Below are 26992 nucleotides of genomic sequence, written 5' to 3'. Positions count from 1 at the left end.
GTATTTACTTTAATGTCAAAAATGCAGCCTGTGCGTCCCACCCATAACAATGGAATTTCCCGTAACGTTATCATTATCAAGAAATATTGATTCAACTCGTTGTGTTGGAGATAAATATTTATCCTACCCTTATGCTACATGCTGGCACGCAAGTCAATACAACATAAACAGATAATACATAATTTAAGTGTTCCATGCTGTTATTGTGGCACTTGTGAATCTGAGCACGACATTCTTTGTTGATAAGATCACAATAATTGATGTGCCAGTTCCTATGTATTTTTATCTTATAGTTCGATCAGCGTTGTGTGCGTAAGATAGGAGTGGAAGGGAATTGAGGCGCCGTTTCAAAGTATTGAACGGGGCAGTTTCCTGCATTCTGTTGCGATCCAGTGTAAAACTTACAAACGAAGATAATGGCTGGTCTTTATGTTTGGGGAATTACGTAAGTGCAATATGAACAGTTTTTGTCTGTATGTGACATAAAGACAAGATCGAGCTGAAGGATTTTGGGTGTCCCAGCGTATTGTTGTGTACTGTGTGGCTGGAAAATCTGGAGCTAGGGAACGAAAGCAAGTGTCTGCAAGAGGGCTCGACCAATGTACACGTGAGAGGGAATGGGATTGCGTGGAGAGGTAAAAGCTACTGATGCCATTCCGCATCGTGCTGCTTCGCTTCGCCCACTCGCTTTCTCCCCTTCTCTAGTTTATGCGCGGCCTTGCTCCAGATATTCCCGGGATAGAGTATAGCTACGAAAAGGAAGGGGAGGGCCGAGAACAAGCAACCAAAGAAAAAAGCTGGAAAAGAGTAAATGCCCCGGGGCTCCTGTGAAGGTACTGACGCTCCATTAAATTACTTCTGTATGTTTGCAAAGAATGGATCTAGTGTGTCGCATTTCGCTTGCAATTCAACCCTTTCTACAAGGGTTGGATAAAAAGTAATGGCAACACTGCTGTCCCGTGAAAGGGGCGAGTCACAGCGCCACAACCGTTTCGTGGTTGATAAAGGAATGTCAGACGAGGAAGTATAGTGAGTGGGAGCGATTGTATGTTATTCAGTCAAAAACAGCAGTGCTCTGAAGCAGAGGACGAGAGTGCAAGCGCCCTAACAATATGTTTAGGCAAGAAGAACAACGTCTATTAGGCAGACGGTCAACGCAGCCTACTACTGCACCTTCTTGCAACACCACCTTCGTCTCGCATTAAGAAGGAAGCGACGGCGCGTTCTGGCACGGTGTCCCATCATCCTGCTTGACAATGCAAAGTGTCACACTGCGAACACTGTGACGGCGCTCCTGCATAACTGGTAGTGGGAGGTACTGGAACATCCGCCGTATTCACCGGTATGAGACCGTGTGATTACGACCATTTTGCCAAAATGAAGGAACCACTGGGCGGGAAGCACTACGACACGCGCGAAGCCATCATACGTGCTATAGGGCGGTCACTGCGGGACATCTACAGAGATGGACGCGCTGACGGTGTACGACGCCTTCCATACGTGTGGCAGAAGGTCGTAGAGATGGGGGGCATGGGGGCGATTACATTGAAGGAATGTAACACGTGCTCCTCTGCCAATACAGTCAAGTAGCAATTATACCAGTGTTGCCATTACTTTTTATCCAACCCTTGTATAATAACGAGTTTATATTTATTACTTGAATGATCTGTTAATAATGGCGTGGTGGTGTACACCCAGTCGAATGATGACTGATAGTGAATGTAGGACCGTTTCAAAAATTGATTGGTTTATTTTACTTCGCTTTTCTGCCACTTTTGGCAAATTGCGAAGAGTGATGATATGATTAAATTCATGAATGGACACACACTCAAAGAATATCCGTGACCAGACCGGGATTCGAACACGGGACCTCTGCCGTTTCACCGCGCCGTGGTCACCACGAAGGTTGACGTTTCGAAAATTGAAAATACATGTTCAGCATACGTGAAATGATGATGACGTATGGCGGCACTGCGAGAAAAACTATTCCCAGTATTTATTAATATTGTAAATCATTACTCGCCGTGGTTTTAATTATTGAAAGTATACATCATTTTATGAAGTTAGTGTATTAAAAATACTATTGTACTAACAGTTCTTTGTAACTACGTAGGATAAAAAATACCCAGGTATAAATTATGTTAAATAGGCTTTTCGAACTTACTGTCTGGATTGATAACGGAGGTTTGGTAAAGTTAAGGAATAAATTAGATTTGTCTCACACGCTTGAGATAAAATGTGTGTGTGTGTGTGTATATGTTTATCGTATATTCTGAGAAGAAAGGTTGTGGCATATTCATAAATGATTGTGCACCCATGTCATTACACACACATTTTAATTGTTAAAATAAAATGTTATTAGTTTTATTCTCACCTATAAAAAGGTGCCTGTAGCATATTAAGAAATTGTTTCTGTTACAGGCTGTACGCTATTCTCGTTGGATGTCGTTCTAACGTTGCACCCATTCCATTCTTACCAAAGGACTATGTAAAATACATGCATCCGCCTACGATCAACGGTGAGTTATTCTGTGTGTGTGTATTATACACACACACACACACACACACACACACACACACATACACACATACATACATACATACATACATATACATATATATATATATATATATATATATATATATATATATATATATATATATATATATATATATATATATACCGTGCGTTCATTTCGATCTGCAGCCGAGAGATCGGGAGAAGCGTGGCGGCCGGCGCTGACGGAGATGCCGACATTTGCGGCCTGTAATGCCCGCTTATTTTTATAGACATATGCAGACATTTATATAAATATTGCAAAACGATCACTAACCTGTGTTATAACACGCAAAAGTTCTTCTGTAATTCATCCAAGTTCTGCTCTTATATACACAAAAAAATACGCTTTAGAAACGATGTTAAGAGCCACAGATAATAAAACATTTTAATCATAGTTTTGACCAGTAACGTCCTGCTTAAGTTTATATCCTTGAAAGAGTTTTGTGCCGATGGGGATCGTTTGGAGGTTTTGAATGTGTAACACTGTATCAAGATTACGCTGTAGAAGAAACCGTTAAAAGTCAATAGTGTTCGTGAGCTTCCTTGCAATCCGAAATCTCCGAGCTCGAGCTTTTTGTTCCTTCGCGACTAGATGAAGACAGAGTTGTAAATATAGTGGCGAGCAATGTAAACCAAGAGCGTGTTAATTTCGTACTGTGCGCAAGAGTGTTATTCTTGGATACTTGCAGTTACTTGTTTGTGTTATTGTAGTATGTATGTGTGACGTGTCAGTGAGACGATTGGAATGCCAGCCGCAAGATTCACGTTAGAACAAAGATTTTTTTATGTATGACACGTACCTACGTGAAAACAAACTCGTGTCGAGACGTGTGTAGGTAATTTGTACAGAAATTCCCATGCGTTTCAACTCCACACAGAGATACGGTTAGACATCTTGTCCTTAAATTACGAGAAACTGTATCGTTAAATTTTAAAACACCTAAGCAAAAACGACGGATTCTAACCGAAGCAAAACTCGATGATATTGGTGCAGCGTTAGAACGTTCTCCAAACAAACCTCTACGCCGTGTTTCACAAGAGATGGGCGTGTCAAAATCATCGGCACATACAGTCACTAAGCTACTAAAATTAAAACCATACTCTTATAACACAGGTTAGTGCTCGTTTTGCAATATTTATATAAATGTCTGCATATGTCCATAAAAATAAGCGGGCATTTCAGGCCGCAAATGTCGGCATCTCCGTCAGTGCCGCCCGTCACGCTTCTCCCGATCTCTCGGCTGCAGATCGAAATGGAGGGTTTATACACATATGGGGGTTATTACGTCACCTTTCTGCCTTTTTAGACTAATCTCAACGAAGATGAATGTTGATTACATAAAATTGATGCCCGTGCCAAAGCTCGAACCCGGAAGCTTCGTTTTTGAGATGATGAGGCGACCACTCGACACACCTGACCTGACACCTGGTCGGCATATACATATAATGGTAAAAGGCAAAGTTCCCCGTGCATATAGCACCGTGCCATGAAGGCACATTTAGAGGATGTTGGGGTAGGGCCCTACATATTCTAGATCTCGACTAGTTTTGAGGTGATGTGTTCAGCACCGCGCTCCGTTCGCCTTTACCATCCAGGGTTGCCCCCCAGGTACCCATTTATTTGAGGCCCAGAGCCGCTTCATGCAGGGACAAGGCTGGAAAAATTCCGACCGTAGATCACTCACCCCGGAAATACACACGCAGGCGCGCGCATGTGTTTGTGTGCGTGTATGCAGTTCAATAGCTTCAAATTTTCATGTTAATTATTTTGGAAAATGCATAGCATAGCTATACACGTGTATATTGGGGGAACCCAACTTAAAGAGTTCAGTATGGGCTGTTATGGGCTTTTACTTTTGAGATCACCACCCCCCAAACAAGAGTGTTTCTGTCAGAAACAAAAGTCGTTATCATTCGAAGAGGAAATAATAAATATGCAAAAAGCAGAGGAAATGTACGGTTATGATGGTCTACACCTTCTTTTACAATTCGGACCATTCAAAAAAGACGCATTCCTTTCTTGTGTTAACCGCGATTAGGGGAGTTAAAAATAACAACCTTCCGGCTGTTGCCACTTGCTGCAAACATTGTGTTGGGAAGAAGGAAAGGGGGGGGGTGATCAAGTGGTTTTTTATTTGTGTGCGTGCTTTCTCATTTTGGATAATTCTTCTCCGAAAACAGGCATATTGCACACTGCATTGGAGGATCTAGCGCGAAGACTCCTCGGTTCGCTTGCTCTTTCCAAAGGATGACCAAGTATTATAAAAAGCATTGATAGCATTATATTAAAAGAATATAAAATGATCGAGCAGTTCTTTTCTAGATAGTTAACCCTTTTCAGCCTGAATTTTTGTTATGGGACAAAATGTCAGTTTGTATTTTTTATATGTATTGGTAAGACCTCTTGTGGCTGGATTGAGAATAAATTATCACCTGACATTAAAATAGTGTTAATTACAACTAATTACAACTAATGGAACCTGAAAGTCCCGACAGGCAATTGGCGTCTGATGTGTAAACGCTGGAATGAAATATCAGATGGTGCGTGGTTACTATATATATTCCTTTCAACAGTTACATTCAAAATATCTACGCACTACATGCTACAGTCTAAAATATACATTTGATAGAAACAAAATCCAATATATAAGCCAAAGAGAAATAAATGTATAATAGATGGAACAGTGTCTTATGATTGGTGGTACTAAAAAATAAAAACAGTTCTTCTTCTGGTCGTTTACACAGAAATGAAATTACAAAATTAAGAGCCAAAATTGGAAGAAAGTATAAATGTATAACTGATGATCAATGTCTTACGATTGGTGGTATTCGAAAAAACAATTCTTCTTCTCATTCACACAGAGGAAAACCTTACATAGTGTACAACGTGAATGTGGTCTAGACTCAGTCTTATGCATAGCACACAATTCACACCTTCCTCGTTTAGTAGTAAATTCTGGCCAGTGTCCTCCCACGTTCTGAAGTCGAATATCTGAACTGACAGAGAAACCTCCCCTTCTCCGTTTCACCGGTGGGCTTAGTGTGGATGTTGATGGAGAGGAGTCCTGTTTGGGTCTCCCTCTCTTCTTGGTCGGAACTCTGCACTTAGCTAGTAATCCCTGCACCACTCTTCTCTTGAAATCTAACAAAGGCATCGTGCCATACAGATCTGAATAAATTATGTGAGAATTCACCAGAGCAATTTCTATAAATGAAAAGAACAATCTGTGCCACCATTTCTTTGATCGTTTGTTACGATCATATAGAGATCTCATCATATCAGCCTTATCTACCCCCCCCCCCCATGTGTGAATTATAATCTTGAACAACTGTAGGTGCTTGGATATCAACCTTTGTTCCATCTTTTTGTGTACGTTTGATTGTTACAGTCTCATTGCCATGGTAGTTAGATATCAGATGCACACAACGATTGTCTCTCCATTTGAAGTAGGCAATTCCTTGATCTGATCTTCTGAAATCAAAATCACCCCTTTGTAACTTTCTGTCATCCGCAAGTTTTGGAAGTCCAACACGATTGGGACGCACAGTTCCACATGCATTCACACCCTGTGCCTTCAGATATTCAAGAAGCTCCAGAGATGTAAAATAATTGTCCATCATAACGACATAATTTTTATGATACAAAGACAAGGTCAGTTTCTCAACTACACTTCCACCTAGGCCAAATCGTTTATTACCCATGTCGTTACCCTGTTTGCCCTGATAAACATGAAATTCATATATATATCCAGACATGTCTGCCCGGCACCATAATTTGAATCCCCGTTTGATAGGTTTCATGGGATTGTATTGTTTCAATGATGAACGTCCTTTGAATTTCACCATACTTTCATCAATGCTCTGAAATTGATCAGGTAACCTGAATTTTTGAAAATTCAGATTCAAAGCAGTTATCAGTGGACGAAGCTTGTATAATCTGTCACTATTATCTGAAGGGATTGACTCATTGTCATTCACATGCAAATTGGTCAGGATTTGTTTGTATCTTTCCCGCGTCATTGTTTGAGATACAGCTGGTACTGTGAGGTCAAAATCACTACACCAGTAATGCTGCAACTGTGGTAGACGATGATAACCGAATAGGAACTCAAGACCAAGGAAACCGTATAGTTCTTCCTCTGATATTTGTAATACTCTCTTTTGTTTTTGCTGGATATATAAGTTGCTTTGAAATATTATATCGCAAACAGTAGTTTCACCTAGTACTGTGAGGAAAAAATCTGTTGGACATGTTTTGCCTGCAAAGAACTGCTCAACAGTACCCTTTTGTAAAGTAAAGATAGGCACTGTAGTTACACTGTTACGTTTTCTGAAGTTTCTATTCACTAGTGAATGCGCAGATGATACAGATGATACATCTTCACATTCGCTGTCAGAAGATTCAGGTTGTTCTCCACTATCATGTTGCTGTCCTGCATCATCACAAATGCCCTCCCACTCATCACCACTGTCCTCAAATGACGTATCTGCATCAGAGAGATCATCAGCGAGCCAACCCTCAATATCATCATCGGTTGTCAGTTTCCGTGCCATAGCCCTACAACACCAAAAAAGAGTTGTTTAGAAACGGAGAAAAGATACGTCGACTTATTCACGCACCATTGACAAAAACAGCAGACGCCTGTCGGGACTGGAAAGTCCGGGGTGATTTTTTGTTCATGAAACACATTTCCGAACACATTTCGTCAAAATTATTTCCTACACAAATTTACAATAGTTAAAACTAAGATATAAAAAAATCTGGGGTACTTACAGTTATTGAAACACTTAATTATTGTGGAAAAACAACAGTTGCAATTTCGCCCTTGCAATATGGCTGCCTTACTGACGCCTTGGTCTAAAAACGTGTGTACTGCTCAGCTGTTTATTAGGCCAGCAACTCCTGCCATCTTTTGTGAATAAGAGGAACTACATTTAACAGGGACGCACAAGTTCCGCTGGGTCAGAAACGAAATGTGTCGTGTAGCTAGCGTGTGAACAATGTGGGACTTTTAAGTCCCGTCAGGCTGAAAAGGGTTAAAAGAATAAATCAATGTTTGACACAAATAGGGAATAGATTTATGAGATATAAAGTAAATATAATCCGGGACTTGTTGCTTGCAAAGCAATAACGTTAACCGATGGACACAAATAGAGAGCATTTTAGATTGATTATTTCCGATGTAATTATTTATCTTTCTTTAAGTAATCATTGTTCACACAAATACAACAGAATTTCATCTATTTCGCACCTTTGTTTTATCCACTTTTCTGCACATATGTTAATTGGGACTGGACCTACGGTTTTATGTGAGATACGAACCACTATGTGCCTCCACCGGATATCAAACTCTAATCCCTTTATTAAAATGCGACGACGGGGGGGATTTGCTTTGGTGTAAGCCGGTATAATGAACAAGGTTCTGTTTCAAATGAGACAGTGCACCGAAAAATCTGAGAGAGGCCTTCCCGATGGCGCAGTGGTAACATCGTTTCCTCTTAATCAAGGGGTCCCGGGTTTGATACCCGGTAGAGGCATATAGTTGTCCGGATCCCACTATAAACTGTAGGTGCGCACCATGCGGCAACACTGTCCGCCATAAGCCCCATACTGAACTTAAGTTGGGCTCACAAATAGTAACCTAGATTTTTCGCTGTTATTTTTTTCTGCCAAAACCTGTGTTATTTGCGTCAAAATTCCCTTTTCTTTATCGCGCTTATCTCCCAAATAGGTTACGCCGGAAATTATATCTTCATGTGTTGTTAAACTCTTCTAGTTAGTTTATAATTTTAGTAACACGATTCGTAAATTTCATTCATTTGTTGAAGCGATATCAAAACTCTTAAGCAGATATTGAAGTACCAAAATCGTAAAGGAACATACTGTTTCCAAGCTAGAAACGTATTGTGATCCACTTGACCAAATACAGAAGGTCGTTCGGGATCTCTGAGGACAATGTTGGAAGGGTGATAAGTTCATGAAAACCCATGTCGCCACCAACGATCATGCTTAATTGGAAAACCTGCATTCCGCGCTATAGCCCGACAACGTAATTTACATTGCAACAGACTTTTCCGAAGAGTTATCATGTCCAACTTTTCCCACTCCTCCTAATAGGCTTTCCAGAGGCCATTGAGAGTGCGTGGACGTCTCTTTCCTAAGGCCCGTTTTAGGAGTCCAAATGCACAGAAGTCCATGGGTGACCCATCTGGCACCTTGACCGGAATGTCGTTGTAAGGAATTACACGGATGCCAGTTTCCATCTCCATTCGCTGTAAGAACAGACGAGTCGAACGGGAGGTATGGCTGGATGCTTTATCTTGGTGCACCCAGACCTGGTTTTTGGCCCCTCCATACAGTGCCGGGATATCTATGTTATAAATGGGTGTTAAAACCTCATCCTGATAGTACGTGGAGTTCACCTTCACATTATTAGCTACACGGCGAATTGCTAGCTTGTCATTATAGCAGTATCGAGCGATGATCATGAAACCCCGTGGAAAACTTTCCTGCCATTCTCGATACAATGTTTGATAATTGTTTTTGTCGCGAGGGCGGTAGTAAATCGCGCTGGGTTTGTGACAGTCACTGAGGTAGACATATGCTTCGTCTAATGTCACCACATTTTTCCATGTCTCCTCTGCAAGATAGGTCTCATAGAGCTTTCTAGCGTTCGTGCGACATTCCGCAATGTGGCGAGGCAACAGCTTGTGAACTCGCCGCTTATGCCGCATTTCTAGTTGCAGGTCCTTCTTGATTATGGTGTTCACTGTTGACACAGACATTCCCAACTTATGTGCGATACTCCTTTGGGGGGCAGGGTTACCACCTGACACAAGGACCTTCACTTCTCTCACTATGTCCGGTGTACGACTCGTAGCTGCTCGTGGATTTGCCTGTTTCTTCCCCTGTGGAATTAGGCCCAGTCGGCCTTTTCCTTTTTTGTTCAATACCGCACCGATCCCGTTCTTCTATATCACAAAACCACGCTTCTTGCACATTCCTTTGATTGCCGAATAGCTATATTTAGCATCGGAAAGGGCTGTTATGTAGCCCTCCCAGTATGGTTCAATTTTCTTCGGCATCGTTGTAGGTAAATGGCACAACACTCTGCACACGCATTCTCGGTACTGACGTGACTCATCATGCACCGTTTGGACGGACTGACGTTGATAACAGCGCCGCCAGCGGCTTTCAAAATCGTCACCAGAGATCCCGAACAACCTTCTGTATAACTATTAGCGACAAGGAACTTTGCAATCGTAAAAAAATGAATGACTTAAAAGTTGCAATTAAATTTAATGTTACTGAAAAGTTTACCAAGGGAAGAAATGAAATCATTCTCTACTCTATTTTGCAGGCAACTTTTATGAATGATAGTAATTAATGTTTTTGAAGTCGGGACTAAAATTCTGACTTCAAAGACTAAGCGTTATTATTTTTTTTGCAGGAACGCCTGTTATATTTTCTGTCAATCTGGAGATGTTTGACGTCATTTCAATAAGTATTCATGAAGGAGTAAGTACGAGAAGATTACCAAATACATTTTCCATAGTGTAAAATAAAGTAGGTTAATACCAAGAAAACTTTTTGTATTCTTTTGCTTTACATTACATTCACCTCCCCCGTTCTCTCATTGTTGTGTTAGAGTACAAAGAGTGTTCCATATAAATTATTTTTGAGAAAATGAAAAACATACAAACTTGTACATTGCATTGATTCATGTATTGGTTCATAGTTTATCATGAAATCAAACACATGCAGTCCGGTTTTCCCTAGATATGCCCTCTTTCTGCTTCCTAAAATTTTTGCCCAGTCGGAGTTCCAAAATTAGGCTCAATGTTGAGGGTTTTATATTATTATTTTCATAGACTATTTACCGCATGTATTTTTTTACAACTTACCCCTTGAGTCAAATCGACCTATATTGCTAGTCCACTGTAATTATAAAAAAACATTACTCGCAAAAATATTGTCACCCGTGTTGAAAAGTGTAACATCGACAGAAAAGTTCACTTTGAGCTAAGGGGTAAAAACATGTTATGAAATAGAAAATTCTATGTTAATCAAATGTATTTTTACCAACAGAATTAACGAAACTTATTATTTAAATTCAATCCAGCGAACATAATGTTGCTATCATTGTTTTAAATTAGTAGAATATGCTTTTCAAAACATAGCATCTGTTGCTATGATCATGAAGAAAGTCATGATTTTACAGTTTATTAAACTTAGTAAACTGTGGTGACCGGGACTTCGTTCATTTATTTTTATCCCGTTCGCGTGTCCTTTCGTTTACTTAGCTGGCACCGAGGAGTTCGCCAGACGCATACTACTGCCACCTGGCGACGTCTTTGATGCGGACGAGTCTTGCTATTCTCGAAGGCAGTATGTTATCAGAAGTTGTGAGTAGTGTGTTTTGTGGTATTATAAACTCGAGAAATGATGAACCCCCCTCAGGCAGATTTGGCTACACTTAAAACTTGCTCAACATGCCCATATGAGCTTTTTGCTCAAGTGTGGAACCCCGTCTAATCCAAGATTTTTGTAAAAATGCCCTCGGGAAGTTCCTGTGAAATGATGAGCCCCCTCAGATTGATTTGTCCACACTTACAAAAGGCACTTCTGTGAGATTGTTGTCCATAAATTTGTTAAAAATATGCCCCTCTTGATATTTTTTTTGCCCACACCTAAAACTAAGCTCTTGCATCATGTTATGCATCAAATTATGTGCAAGAGCTTTTGTATTATGCAACAAATTATGATGCAAGAGCTTTTGCATTGTGCAACAAATTATGATGCAAGAGCTTTTGCATTATGTTGTGCAACAAATTATGATGCAAGAGCTTTTGCATTACACATCAGTTAGTATTGTGAGAGTGGCTGAGGAGTACAGATGTGTTGTTGCATTGCTCCTCTTATTTTTTTTTTAAATATCGCAGATTTGTATAAATTGAATTATAGGTTTGTTTGATTCAATATATAGAATTTTCTAATATATTGAACAAAGGGTTTATATTTGCCCTAGTTTGTTATACAAGATCAATACATGACACATGGTATTAGGTCAATGCCTTTCCATGCACATCACGACATGCCTGTGCAGACATGCAATTGAGAAAGGTCAGTGCTTCAGTGGATCTATACTTATTCTATCTTTGTGCATGTTGGCTATCCTGTACAACCTGTCATAGGTTTGTTTATTAAGTATAGAGTTTTGATTTGAACCCCAAGAAATTTTATATAAATACCAAAGTCAAAAATATTCACACACATACACACATACACACACACACTAGGTATACAAAACACACTGCTGAACCCAACTGATATTTTTTATTAAGCATAGAATTTTGATTTGGACCCCAGGAAATCTTATATAATAAACAACAACAAAAATGCCAAATCAAAAATATTGTAATCAATGCAATAAGAATATAACCAGCCCCAATTGGGCCAGGCATCAAAGGAATTGTAATCCAGACAAATGCAGAACTCCCACGAAAATATGCCCTAAATGCCATAGAAAATATAATCTGGAATATTTCACATATAAACATAAAGGTACTTGTTCTGCACAGTCATCAACATTGCCCCCACAACCATCTACATCTGGTCTGAAAAGGAAGCATGAAACACCTGTTAATGCTGGACCAGCAAAGCAGCCACGCTATGCACCACCTATCCATAGCAGTTTTAATGGCCAACTTAGGGATCACCGGTTTGTATCAGAGCCAAGATGTGACATTAAGAATTTTTTGAACAGTATAAATTCTGATGTGCAGGCAATTCTAAATGCACAAAATGGCTCTTATAAGCTGTCCCTCAAATTGTTTACACAATATAAGAAGCCAAATGGCACAAAATTTACACAGCCCCACATAACAGAAACTGTACCGGTATATTCAAATGCAAATTCAGACAAAATAATAAGCAGTTTGATAGATCAATTGAATATTAAACACACTGAATTTGCTGGAAAAGAGTCTGGATGGAGCCTATGCGGATCTTCACACAAGTTATATATTAATATTTCTGAATTCAGCCCATTGCAAGGATCTACATATCTGCCATTACCTGCCAATATTAAAAACAAAAGAGCCGTGGTTAACATAGAAAATAATGATGAGAAATGCTTTTTCTGGTGTATTTTAGCTGCTTTGTATCCAGTTTCAAGGAATCCTGAGAGAATAACTTATTATAAACAACATGAAAATGATTTTGATGAGGCAATGGAGGGTTTAGAATATCCAATGTCTGTTCAGAATATTGATAAATTTGAAAAAAAGGCCAGGGATATTAATGGTAAACAATTATCTATTAATGTATTTATTTGTTCTACTGGCCATGGCAATTGCTTGATAGATCCTCTCAGAATCAGTACACTTGATGATGATTCTGCTGTTCCGATTGATCTGCTCTTAATTGAAGAGGATGGCACATATCATTACACTCTGATACATAATCTTGAAGCTTTAGTCAGAAAACAACTAGACAAATCCAATACAATATTCAAGTTGTGCAGAAGATGTTTAATTGTATTTGATGGTAGAAAAATGGTGAATGGTGTTTGTGAAGAGAAAGCAGAAATTGCTAAAAACAAGTTAATTGAGCGTCTGAAATACTGTGGCAACCATAAACCTGTTCATATGCTTATGCCTAACCCAAATGAAAATGTCAAATTCAAAAAATTTGAAGCCTTGTTGGAACACCCAGCATATATAGTCTGTGATTTTGAATCAAACCTCAAACCTCTTGCATTCTGTAGCCCAGATCCTGATGAACCTTCAATTACATCATACCAGCTACATGAACCTTCTAGTTTTTATTATGTGGTTGTACAGGATGGGGTTGTTAGTAAAGAAGATTTATACATGGGAGCAGATGCCATCAAAGAATTTGCAGATAGAATAGAAAATAAGTGCCATAACATAGCATCTAATGTCTTATTAAAATCAAAACCTATGATGCCTTTAACAGAGGAACAGATTGAAGATTTCAACAATGCAGAAAAATGCCCGGTATGTGATTCTGAATTTTCAGATGCAAATATCAAGGTTCATCACCATTCCCATACAGATGGTAAATTCTTAATAGCCCTGTGTAATAGCTGTAATATTAAGATCCAGAGACCAAAAATTTGTCCCCATATTTTGCCATGGTGCATCCAATTATGATTTTCATCATCTGATCAGGTACGAGGGGTTTGACAAGCAGAATTTAAATATTTTAGCTGAAAATAATGAGAAATATATTGCCATTAGCAAAATAATTAAAGTTAATGGTGTTCCTATTCACTTAAGATTTCTTGATTCATACAGAATTCTGTCTGCTAGCCTGGCTACACTGGCCACTCAATTATCTGATGATCAATTCAAAATCACATGTGCTTTGTTTCCAAATCAGGACCTGAAATTAATTAGGCGGAAGGGTGTATATCCATATGATTATGTTACAGATTTTTCTAAATTTGATGAGTGTTCTCTGCCACCACAACAAGAGTTTTACAGCAAAATCAGAGGATCTGGAATCACTGATGAAGATTATCACCATGCCCAGTTGATGTGGAACAATTTAAAATGCCAGACATTTGGTGATTATCACAAGGCTTATTTAAAACTTGATGTGACCCTCTTAGCTGATATACTGCAGGCATTCAGAAAATCTTCCATGGAAAATTATAAGCTGGATCCAATGTATTTTTACAGTGCTCCGGGCCTAGCATGGTCTGCAATGTTTTTAAACACTAAAATGCAATTGGATCTGATCCAGGATCAAGATATGTATCTGTTTATGGAACAATGTATAAGAGGAGGCATGGTGCAATGTTCTCAGAGATATGCCAGAGCAAATAACAAATATATTCCTGATTATGATCCAGCACTGCCATCAAATTATATACTGTATGTAGATGCAAACAGCCTCTATGGTTATGCTATGATGAAAAAACTGCCATATGCAGGGCTTGAGTGGGTTGAAGATTTCAATATTGAAGATCTTAAGGATTTTGATGACAGTAACTATGGCCTGTTCTTAGAGGTTGATCTGACAATTCCAGATAATTTACACAACACATTTTCTGATCTGCCCTCAATTCCTGAGGTTAAGTGTTCACCTGGCTCTAAACAGAAGAAATTGATGATGACTCTAGAGCCGAAACAGGATTATGTCATATATTACAAAAACCTCCAGTTCCTGATGAAACATGGTGTTCAAGTGACCAAAATTGGAAAAGTTTTGAGGTTCAGGCACTCAAGATGGTTGAAGCCATATATTGATACAAACACAGAGCTTCGAACATCCACAATGAGCCAATTTGATAAGACCTTGTTTAAATTGATGGTCAATTCTGTGTATGGCAAAACAATAGAAAATGTCAGAAAACATATTGATGTTAAAATAATTACTGACCCCAGCCGGAGCAAAAAATTGATTGCAAAGCCCAACTTCAATTACAGAAGAATTTATGATGAGAATATGGCACTTTTCAACATGAAAAAAAACAAAGATTAAGTTTGATAAGCCCATTTATGTAGGGGCTGTGATATTGGAATTGGCCAAATTACACATATTAAAAATGTTTTATAATGTGTTGAAGCCTTTTTATAAGGATCGTGTAAAACTGATGTACATGGACACAGATAGTTTTGTTCTTGATATTCAAACAGAAGATGTTTATCAAGATATGGCACAGCCTGAATTGTTTAAATATTTTGATACCACTGAACATTCAAAAATTAAACCCCACAACAAAAAAGTGCCTGGCAAGTTAAAAGATGAGACACTTGGTGATGTTATTGTGGCATTTGCTGGGTTAAGGGCCAAGATGTACAGTTTTGAAACATGTAGTGGCGCTGTTGCCAAAAAGGCCAAGGGCATTGGCAGAGTAATTGTTGACAAAGAGCTTGAATTTGAAGATTACAAAAATTGCCTCAAATCATGTAGCACAATCAGAACATCAGAATCCAGAATTCAGAGTGTGGATCACTTGTTGACTACAAATATTGTAAGAAAAGTGTCTCTGGACCCACATGATGATAAGAGATGCATTTTATCATGTGGCATACATACTCTACCATGGGGTCATTGTGATTTGAAAAGTGGTAATCAATGCCCAATTACAGAGCATGATTTGAAATAAATAAACATGCCTATGAACTTATTTGGGTTCAAAAAACAGGCTATTATGGACCTGCCAACACCACAACCCTCTTCTGATATAATATCTAAACTAAGTGCTTTGTTAATTATTCATCTGAACAGCATACTTACAGATGTTGATGATGAAAGAGGTAAAACATTGTACATATTTAACAATAATTTAAATCATTACCAATTACCTGTAGGTGGTCAATTGCAATTTATTACAACCCCTGAGGGTAATGTCAAGATTTCAGTAGGGAGAAATATTTATAGAATTAAGCACTCAAACATGATTTCTGGCACTGTATATACTGTTTCTGCTGGTGACTGCTTATATATTGAGGTCCCGGGATCCTATGACAAGCTTATACCTTTTTTTATAGAATTAAGAATTAGTTATTCAATAATAAATAACCACTAAATCAAAATGCCTAATGATATATTTGGCCATACAAGACATGAAGATCACAGTGATGAGATTCTGATGCTTGATGTCAGAGTCAAGAAATTAAGAAGTGATTTACAAGCTTTACAAACCACACTCAATGCCAGTCTTCAACTAGAAATTACAAATTTACAATCACAATGCATGGACCCTCTTCTTAAAATTGACTCAGAACTCAAATTATTGCTTCAGACATATACTGACTTGGCCACATTGGATAATTTTCAAAGTTTAGAAGAAGCTGTAGCAGCTCTTCAAGCCAAATTTAAGACCCAGGCCACCAACTCTGAGCAATTGAAACAGCAATTGGAAGAGCAGATAAATAATGCCCAGACACAGCTCCAAACAATTGTCAAAAGCATAAAATCACAAGAAGATTTTGATCTAGTGATTTCCACTCTAAAGGAACAGATTCAATCACTCCAGATACCTAATCTGGACCCCTTGAACAATGCCATAGCCGATGTTAAAGAAAAAATTGAGACACTTGAAAATTTTATGAACAACTTGCCATCTTCTGATGCTTTGAGTGCAATAACTCGGAGTGTTGCCAACATTAAGCTGCAACTTGAAACATATGAAGATTTTGGAAAAATTCAAAGTACCATAACCCATCTTGAGGGTACAATAGCAGCAATGCAAAGTGATTTGACAAATATACAAGAATCCCGCCTGCCTGGTATTGTAGACACACTTGTCAGTGTCCAGCAACAGATCACAAAGCTTGAAAACCTCAACACTGAATCTGAGCTATCTCATTTTCATCACTTGATCGATGATATCCAAACAAAACTTGAAATTTTACAACAATCAACACCCACTCAGGCAGATATAGCCCTGCTCCAAAATGCTATGCAAAATGTGGCTGATGCAACTGAATTAAATAATGTGAAATTGGCACTTGAATCTTTGCAAAATACTGTATCAAATCTGCCTACATCACAGGAACTTAAAAATATTAAGAGGGCAGTGAATCGCATATTGAAATCAGAAGATATCAAGAATATCCAGACAGAGATCAAACAACTTACTCAGACAGTGGCCACTCTACCAACTAATCAACATATTAATGAACTGCATGCCCTGTTTGAGGATATCAGAAGACAGGTCCATGATCTTACTGCTCAAAATTCAAAATTGGCAGTTATTGAAAATTTGCAACAAATTGTAGCTAATATCAAGCAACAGCTAGGGACCGTGGAATCCAATCAAGCAAATGCTCTGTCTGTTTTTGCTACCCAGCTTCAAGAGATTGTGCAACAATACAAGAAACTTGTTGTGGACATAAAAATCAAGCCAGGCCATGATGATGTTGTTAGGACCATCAATGAGCACCTTGAATCTGTAACAAGCAGATTGCTTACAGCAGAAAAAGAAATAACCGGCATAATTGAGAATCCAAAACATACAGTAATTCTTGAATTGTACAGCATCCCCAACAAAGAATATGATTCACCATTTACACCAGGTGGCAAAATATATATGCTGTCCCCTGCACAATTTTATTACCAGTTTTTTGTTGGGGGCACACTGAGACCAATCAAGATCAAATATTGGCTACAACCACAGGCACACCACCTTATCAATAACAAATGCTGACAACAAACCAAAAATCACCAGTGTAGAGTTAGAGGATTTTACAGATCCCAATACATTAGAAACATCTTATGCTGAAGATGAAGGCTCTCTGGAATTTCATATACAAATAGGAGACAAATTATATTTAGAAAATCCTGTAGTATCAGCTGCTGAACACCCCATAGTTGCAATATTCCTGTTTTCATATTATGTCTAGACAAATTATTGTTGATGAATTACACAGACAAGCCAGACATAATTATAAGAGACTGCCAGTAGTCACAAAAGGCATAGATGATTTATGGCAGAGCGACTTGATTGAGATGGCAAGTGGACAGCTGAAAAACTTAGACAAAATCAACAAGGGCTACAAGTATCTACTCACTGTAATAGACACATTTTCAAAATTTGCCTGGGCTGTGCCACTCAAATCCAAGACTGGAAAATGTGTTACAGAAGCCTTCAGGACAATCATCAATCAGAGTGGAAGATCACCGCGCTATTTGCAAACAGATAATGGCAAAGAATTTTATAATTCTGTGTTCCAACAATTTATTAAAAGCCAGTCAATAAAACATTACTCGAGTTACAGTGATCTCAAAGCCTCAATTGTAGAGAGATTCAACAAAACCCTAAAAAATCTTATGTATAAACAATTTACACTTCAAGGTAATTATAAATGGCTTAATATTCTTCCAGAACTTCTACATAAATATAACAACTCTGTCCATTCCACAATCAACATGACACCCTCTGAAGTAACTTCATCTGATGAGCAAAAATTGATCAGGACTGTTTATTATCCTAGATACCAGCCAACAACAAGAAAGGCCAAATACAAGGTGGGTGATCAAGTAAGAATCAGCAAATATAAGCACTTATTCAAAAGAGGCTTTACAAGAAACTGGAGCACTGAATTATTTACAGTGGTTGAAGTTAAACCTGGGACCCTTAACACATATATAATAAAAGACCACCGAGGAGAAATTCTCAAAGGCCGGTTCTATGAAGAAGAACTCAACAAAACTAAACAGCCTGACACATATCTCATAGAAAAAATCATCCGCAGAAAAGGCAACAAGTTATTTGTCAAATGGCTAGGACTTCCAGAACACAGCTGGATCGATGCAGACAAAGTGATAATATGAGCACCTGGGATGTTATAAAAAGGCTGCCAGAACCTGAACAGCAGATTAAGAGAAATGGCAAGTTGCTGCCTGATAATATTAGATGTCTTATTGTTGGGCCATCAGCTTGTGGTAAAACTACACTAATGATTGATAATTTTTTATTGGCACCCAACTGGTTAGACTGGAAAAACAGGCACTTGTATGTCTTCTCTAAGAGCTTGGAACAATTAAAATATCAGCAGCTGATGAAGCTATATGATGGATTGGATATAGCCACTTTTGAACCAGATGTTAAGCCACTTCATGAATGTCTCGATAATTCTGTTGTTGTGTTTGATGACATTATACTGGATAATCAAAACAAGGTTAGAAATTTCTTTACACCGGGCCGATACAAAAACATTGATTGCTTCTACCAGGCACAGACTTTTTCTAAAATACCGAAGCAGCTGATCCGAGACAACAGCAATTTTATATGTGTGTTTCATCAAGATCATACCAACCTCAAACACATACATGATGAATATGTAGGTGGGGACTTGAGCTACAATGATTTTTCCAAGTTTTGCAGTAGGTGCTGGAATCAAAACAGTTATGGGTTTGTGACAATTGATATGACAAGAAAACCCAATAGTGGTAAATACAGAAATAAAATTAACAATTTTCTAGACATTGAAACATATATAAATAACCATGAAAAGGCCAATCATTGATGATCTTAAATTAAAAGATTATCTTGTAAAAAGATTTAAGGGATGGAAATCAGAGAACCGAGGAATTTATGAACAACACAAACAAACAGAACAGCCTATTATTGATGCTATTAGTGAATTAGGTAAAAATATCAAAACTGTTACAGAGCAAAATCAAAATTTAATCACAGAGCTTGTACCTGTAGCTGCAAGGAACATATTAGATTATCCAATCACCCCACTTTCCAGTATTCATACACCTAGTCCTGTTGCTCCTCGAAGAATTGAAGCTACTCAGGATCCTATTGAATTGGGTCTTCTTGCTTAAAAATATTTAAGCACACCTAAAGACAACAAAGATGAGGTTTTTGGCTTATATTCCGACACAGAGCGTGATGGTAGCATCATACATAGAATTGGCAATTTTAGAGTAACATTTATGGGAGATGATCTCATTGTATATTCAGAATCTCATCTTGGAGAAAAAGGTGGTTTTGTTAAATATCCCGGCACACCTGGGTTGTGGGAACTGATGACTAGGAAGAGACCTGGCAGCTATACAGATCAAGATTATGAGCATTACAAAGAAATATTAATAAAATCAGATGCTCTATACCAGAACAATGATCCCACACAAAAAAGAGTCAAGTCTAGCAGTGGAGCAAAATACAACAATTTAATCAAGCCCATATGGTCACAAATCAAGACAGGCAGTGGAATCAAACAATACAACACCCTGCCTAAAGAATTTGTGTGGGTTGATGATGTCAGGAAACTTGTAGATAGGTTATTGGTGATAGCTGGGGAGGAAAATGCTGGCAACCACAATTTTTACAATGAAAAGGTTGGAATTATGGACATGATAAGCACAAAATTGTCTAATTTTATAGTGAATGACACTAAGGGGATTGGATATCTTATAAAAATTATTAATACTCTACCACCTAAATTTTGGAATATTTCTGAGGGTCGGGGGTTGGTTAATGACATTATAAACAAGCTGCCATTTGAACTACATATTCCAGGCTATCAGTATTGTGGTCCCGGTACAAAATTGGACCATAGATTAAACAGAGGGGACCCTGGTGTTAATCCCCTAGATGCTGCTTGTAGAGACCATGACATAGCATACAACACACATTCTGATCTTGACAAGAGACATGTTGCAGACAAGAAATTAGAAGAGGCTGCATTTGGTAGATTTGTAAGCAAAGATGCTTCTTTAAGTGAGAGAATAGCAGCATTGGGAACCACCATAGCTATGAACACCAAACAAAAACTGGGGTGGGGGCTGTGAATATGTATATAATAAACTTACAATGAAGGCCAAGGGTGTTATGTATCAAATACCTTATGCAGGTCTTAAATCTCTTAAAACTATTGATAGCCTTTTAACCAAAAAGCAGCGGAAGAAAAAAAATTCTTGTCTTGCAAAGGGCCATGGTATGAAATTGTTGCTTAGTACCCCCCAATTAAAAAAAATTCTAGAAAAAAATCACATGTGGGTGGATTTATATTTTCTATCCCGGCCATCTTAGCAGCACTTGGGGCTGTTGGGAGCTTGGCTGGGGGATCAGCTGCCATAGCAAAAACAGTAATAGATGTCAAGAAAAATAAGGCAGAATTAGATGAATTGAAGCGCCATAACCTGGCCATGGAGAAACAAGACAAAGGTGTTAAGAGAGCCATGAATAAGTTTAAAAAAAACAAGAGCCGCTTACAAACCAAGATATTGAAGCTTTAATCAAGCCACTGGGCATCAAAAATTTTAGAGGTGTGTACATGTCTGATTCTTTACCAGAACAACCACTCAACAAAGAGTGTGGCATTGTTAATTTGGATAAGTACAGAAATCAGGGCACTCACTGGATTTGTTATCTTAAATATTTAAAAAATGAGGCTTTTGTGTTTGATTCATTTGGAGGTGTTCCACCTGAAAAATTTAGTAAAATATCTAAAATCAACTAATCTTTATTACAATAATGCCCGTGTTCAAAATTTCAAAGATGTTAATTGTGGACATTTGTGTTTATCTGTTCTTAGATATATGTCTCAAATAAATAAACCATCAATTGAAAATTTTCAAAAGGCCCTGTGGTATCTGAAACATCATGGGGGTATTCCATCTCACCAGCCAAAATTCAATATTGAAACTCAAATTACATGATGATATAGTGTATCCCAAAACAATAGCTCTCAGAGCATTTTATGGCATGTACTTGATCCCTAATATTACACACCACAACAACAAAATTGCAGTAGGGGATCAAAAAATTGTCATCACTACAGGGCAATATAATCTGTCCACTCTAAATGCTCAATTACCCAGAGGTATAGTCTTAACTCAAAATTCTGTCACTCACAGAGTAGAGATTGTATCTGCTACAGAAACAGTGGATCTGGGTACTATAGGAGAGCTGTTAGGCTTTGAGAACAACACAAAACTTGAACTGGCCATCAAACACACTGCTATTAATATACCTAAATTCTTACCCATAGAGACTCTGAATATTCACTGTAATGTGGCTGAGGGTATGATCACCAAATCAAATGGCATAGGCACTCACAAACAAACTGGCATCATTGCAACATTTAAACCTAATTCTGAATTTATGGAGCCAATCATCTACACTCCATCCCCAACATTATATTTTCCTGTGTGCCATAATAGAATAGATTATATTGAGTTGATGGTCACTAATGAAAAAGAAGAATTAGTTGATTTTGCTGGAGCCACAACAACTGCAATCATAGAGATTAATATTTAAATAAAAATACATACAAAAAAAAGGAAAATATTGAGAGTTATGAGCTACAATCATTCCCCCCAAACAGGAGGACATTTGCAAATTTAAATCAACCCAACACAGAGATTGAGGTTGATCTTGATGTAGGGGATGGCTTTATACACCCCCACAGAGCAGATCTATACATCAAATTTGATGTTGTAAAGCTCGATATTGCAGATTATCCGGCAAATTCAAATATAAGATTGGTGGACAATTTTGTGCCGCATCTGTTCTCTGAAATTGAGATCAGAAAGCATGGTGTTGTTATAAACAGAGTGGATTATCCCGGCATTACCTCCACAGCTTTGGCCACACTAAAATTATCCAAAACCGAGGCTTCTTACTACAAAATAGGTGGATTTGAGGCTGGTGATAAAATTATATCTAAGAGCCACACAGTGCTGTTCCCTATGCGCCTGTTGCCAGGATTCTTCTCAGATTACAAAGATATTATGTGGAAGGGTGGTTTAAGAATCACATTTAGAAGAGCTGCCAATGATAATAATGCTTTGATGAGGTACAGCACATTAAACTCTACCGGGGAAGCTTTGCCTAATACCCTACCTGATGAGGACAAGTGCATTATTCAGACTATGGAGCTAAGAATCCCGGTTGTTGAATATGAGGCCAGTTATGCTCTTAAATACAAAGCAGATATAATAAAAAATCCACAGATTCCTTTACAATTTTATACATATCAATGTGTACAGAAGCCTGCCGCTGGTACTTATTATGAGTTTGATGCTACAAATTCATTCTCCAGTATACAATATGACATGCCGGATTTTGTGGTGGTACTGTTTCAGACTGGAAGACACAATAATCAGGAAAAAAATTCAAGTAGATTTGATAACTGCAACATCAAGAACATATATCTTAAAAATGGCAGAAATGAGGTATTCCCTAGAGAAAATTATAATTTAGACATGTCCAAGGATGATTTTCTTAAATTATATGAAGCATTTACAGCATACAAAAGGGTCACTACTGGCAATACTGACATGTATTACACACCAGATGAATTTAAAGCACAGAGACCCATGTTTGTCATCAACACTTCAAAAAGAAAACAAGTTGTGGTTAATGACAGGACAAACATTAAAATTATCTGTGAATTCCACAATACACTCCCTGATGACACTATATGTAGTGTTATTCTCATAGGTGAAAAATCATATGTTTATGATGTAAGAAATGAGAGAGTCACAGAGCAATTCTAGAAGATTTCTGCACAATGCATTGTTTTAATATTAGATAAACAAATTGAACCTGGTATCCAATTGAACTTAAACCGGAAGTAAATATGTGTGTGTGTGTGTGGGTGTGGGTGTGTGTGTGGGTGTGGGTGTGTGTGGCTTAGTTTTAGGTGTGGGCAAAAAAAATATCAAGAGGGGCATATTTTTAACAAATTTATGGACAACAATCTCACAGAAGTGCCTTTTGTAAGTGTGGACAAATCAATCTGAGGGGGCTCATCATTTCACAGGAACTTCCCGAGGGCATTTTTACAAAAATCTTGGATTAGACGGAGTACCACACTTGAGCAAAAAGCTCATATGGGCATGTTGAGCAAGTTTTAAGTGTAGCCAAATCTGCCTGAGGGGGGTTCATCATTTCTCGAGTTTATAATGCCACAAAACACACTACTGTTGTGCAGTTTCCCCCACTGCAGACGTTGCGTTTGATAACAGGCCACTATCGCTGACCTGCAACACACCCTAGGCATGGGTGAGCTGATTGATGAGTTCCCCGAGCACCTGGGATTCCAGTTCAAGCGAGGAAAGTCTCAAGTTTGTTGAAGTGACCCAATTAAATTAAATTTTTGCTTCTTTGGATTATTTCGTACAATGTCATTAGTTCAAACTACTGCACATCACATAAGAACCGGGATCGATCACGACAACAATTACTGGACATGGTAATTCTAAAAGAGGGATAGTATTGGAATATGTATGTATGTTGTATGTTTATATTTTTTATGTTGACCACATTTTTATGTTTATATTCGATCCTTAAGGATTCGTAACAGAGAGTGAATGAGAGATAATTCCCCCCAGTAATTTCAGTATGTTAGATCATGTTTACCAAGTTACTAAATTGTTATGAGGATTATATAATTTACAAATACTTGTTAAGGGATTTTGTTGCCAATATATTGAATTCACATACATCATTTTGACTGTAGATTTCGTGAATTAGTGCTGATCATTTTGTTATAGCCAAATTATAATGATTAATGGAAATTCCCTGTTGTTATAATGTATATTTATCTTCTGAATAGATCCTTGTTAACACATGAAAAGATGCTTTAATTTATGGATGGAAATTAATAGTAGGAATCGCGTGACGTTGCTCACTATTCAACCTGCTGCAGGGATGCCCTCAGGAGGAATTCATGACGCGCCCGCGTCATGGGAATTTTTGGGGGGGACAAAATTTATAGTTAGCTACCAATAAAAAAGTGGGGGTCGTTTCGTTTGTTGATCTACTTGTTATTGATTTTTTGCTATGGTTAGCTACCTGTAGATGATCGCGGTGATTGGGTTGAAATGCACCACCTCTTACGTCTCTAGAATCTGTTTGGAAAGGATGGGGAGACGAGTCAAGCAGACAAACTGTTAAAAATAAGGTTCAGCACACTAACAATTGCAGTGATCCTGAGCAGTTGTGTACGTTTAATGTTAGCAAACATGAAAGTGAGCCGCGCTTTTTCTTTCTTTAGTCAACTGCAATGCAAGGTTTCGAATGTCATGCGCCTTTCGATTGTTGGCATCTCGGCCATTGGTACACGATGTCTGGTGTTTTCTTTCTGGTAGCTCCGAGTCGACAGTAGTGTTGGTGCCCATCCCCTCCCAAGGCCCATGACGCACTCTTCCCCAAAAAGGTAGAACATATACCCCCCCCCCCGTTTATGCCGAATTAAATTACTCAAATTATTTTTGGCTGACATAATTTGTGGAAAATATAATACCAGAGGCGCAACCACGAATTTTTGTCTGGAGGGGCAAGTACCAGGATAAACGTACCAATAAAATAATAATAACAACATTAGTAATGGCTTTTTATTATTATTATTACTACTACTACTAATACTACTACTACTACTACAACTACCAGTAGTAGTAGTATCAAAGACGTGATTACCATCATAAATTACGCCAAGAGGGGGTAGAAGTCTGTGCTAAAGCATTTGTTTGGAACAAACTATTTGAAATATTTTTCCAACACCGTCAATTTCACATTAACTAGTAATGGAAAAGAAACACACAAACTGTATTTTTGAAAGCAGAAAATGAATGATAAATGCATTCCGAAGATACATGTGTAACTTTCATGTACAACATATGTTTTACACACATGGAGCGACATAAAATAAGAAAATACATATCCAACAAGCTAACACTAAATTGTGTACGTATTCAAAGCTTATTCAGTATACAAATATACAACACATATTATTTAAATACATTACATTACAGAAAACAAGTAGATTGCGAGCAAGAATATTTTTAGATCCAATTTTTGCAATTGAAAACAATATTGATTTAATAGGGCGTTAATAATTTCACTGGACGTCATGGCATTCTCTCTTTTACAACTTTTTTTAGATCATTCGGCGCCCATGGCCGACTCCCGCCGCCCCTAGCTACAGCTCTGAACTTGACGAAAATGAGAAAAGCAGATAATGCTAGCGAAGCAAGCAAGAACATTTTACAAAATGTATTTTTATCTGCATAAAATTTGAAATCGAAGAGGGTAATTGCTCCTCTGTGTCCTCCCTGCAGGTGCCCTTGGCCGTCAATGTTTGACTCCCCCTGCTCCCTCTGTGGTTCCGTCACTGTATAATACAGACACATTTAAGCAATATATGTTTATTTTAGATACTTTAGCCTCACTGCCATCGTTAGTCAACCTTATTCTGCTCAGTTTGTCTGCTCGACTAACCTTGTATTAATGTGAATACTACGCCCTCCCCCCTCCATCGAAACCGATTCTAAAGGCATAAGAGGTGGTGTTTCATTTCAACCCTATCGCCGCGATCACTCACAGGTAGGTAGAAAAACTATACATAATAGCCAAAACTAAGAATCAATAAGAAGTCAAACAATACGATCCCCCCATATATATACATATAGGTAGCAGTGTTAATTTACATATTGTGTGCACTATCTTCTTTGTTTTTTAGTAATATGCAGATAATTGCCCTGCTATTTTGTAGCAGAGACTACCACAAAACGATAAATATATATCTTTTAACACTTTTCAAATTAATACATTTTTGAATCCTGAGATCTTGTTTCTTCAGTTCTGTAATTGAATTCGTAAACCGATAAAGCTTCCCCTTGTCTTGCAATTATGTTTCCCATTCTGTGCCAATATAGGGGATTGCGCTGTTAGTCACGTGACAATTTCTTTCGCAGACTATCAGAGCCGACGTAAGCTTAGAGTTTAATTGGAGAGACATCCGACTGAATGTAAGCGACGATATAGCGCAAGGGAAAGTGCGGTACATTCTGAATCCAGAAGAAAGCTCTTCGTTTTGGAAGCCGCAAATTCTTTTCAACGAAATGAAGATGTTCTCCACCGATAGAGGCGAGACGCAGTCCAAAGTGATGTTTCTGCACGGACAACAATATGTGGGATATTCCGTGAG

The 26992-nt window shown here is 38.2% G+C and overlaps 1 protein-coding gene across 1 annotated transcript in view; it reads left to right on the top strand.

Moving 5' to 3' along the window:
- The first annotated feature begins 372 nt into the window (after nucleotides 1-372).
- LOC145998623 (glutamate-gated chloride channel alpha-like) overlaps nucleotides 373-26992 on the top strand; it is a 48250-nt gene continuing 21630 nt past the window's right edge. Inside the window, exons 1-4 of the mRNA XM_083135080.1 lie at nucleotides 373-445; nucleotides 2422-2519; nucleotides 10012-10079; nucleotides 26760-26992. Of these exons, the coding sequence (XP_082991206.1) occupies nucleotides 417-445; nucleotides 2422-2519; nucleotides 10012-10079; nucleotides 26760-26992 (428 nt within the window). The 5' untranslated portion in view covers nucleotides 373-416. The remainder of the gene's footprint in view (nucleotides 446-2421; nucleotides 2520-10011; nucleotides 10080-26759) is intronic.

The sequence above is a fragment of the Lepisma saccharinum genome, chromosome 14 (genome assembly GCF_977018435.1).
Source record: "Lepisma saccharinum chromosome 14, izLepSacc3.1, whole genome shotgun sequence".
NCBI lineage: Eukaryota > Metazoa > Arthropoda > Insecta > Zygentoma > Lepismatidae > Lepisma > Lepisma saccharinum.
Note: the sequence above shows the minus strand (reverse complement) of the source record. Positions and strands in the feature narration are given on the sequence as shown.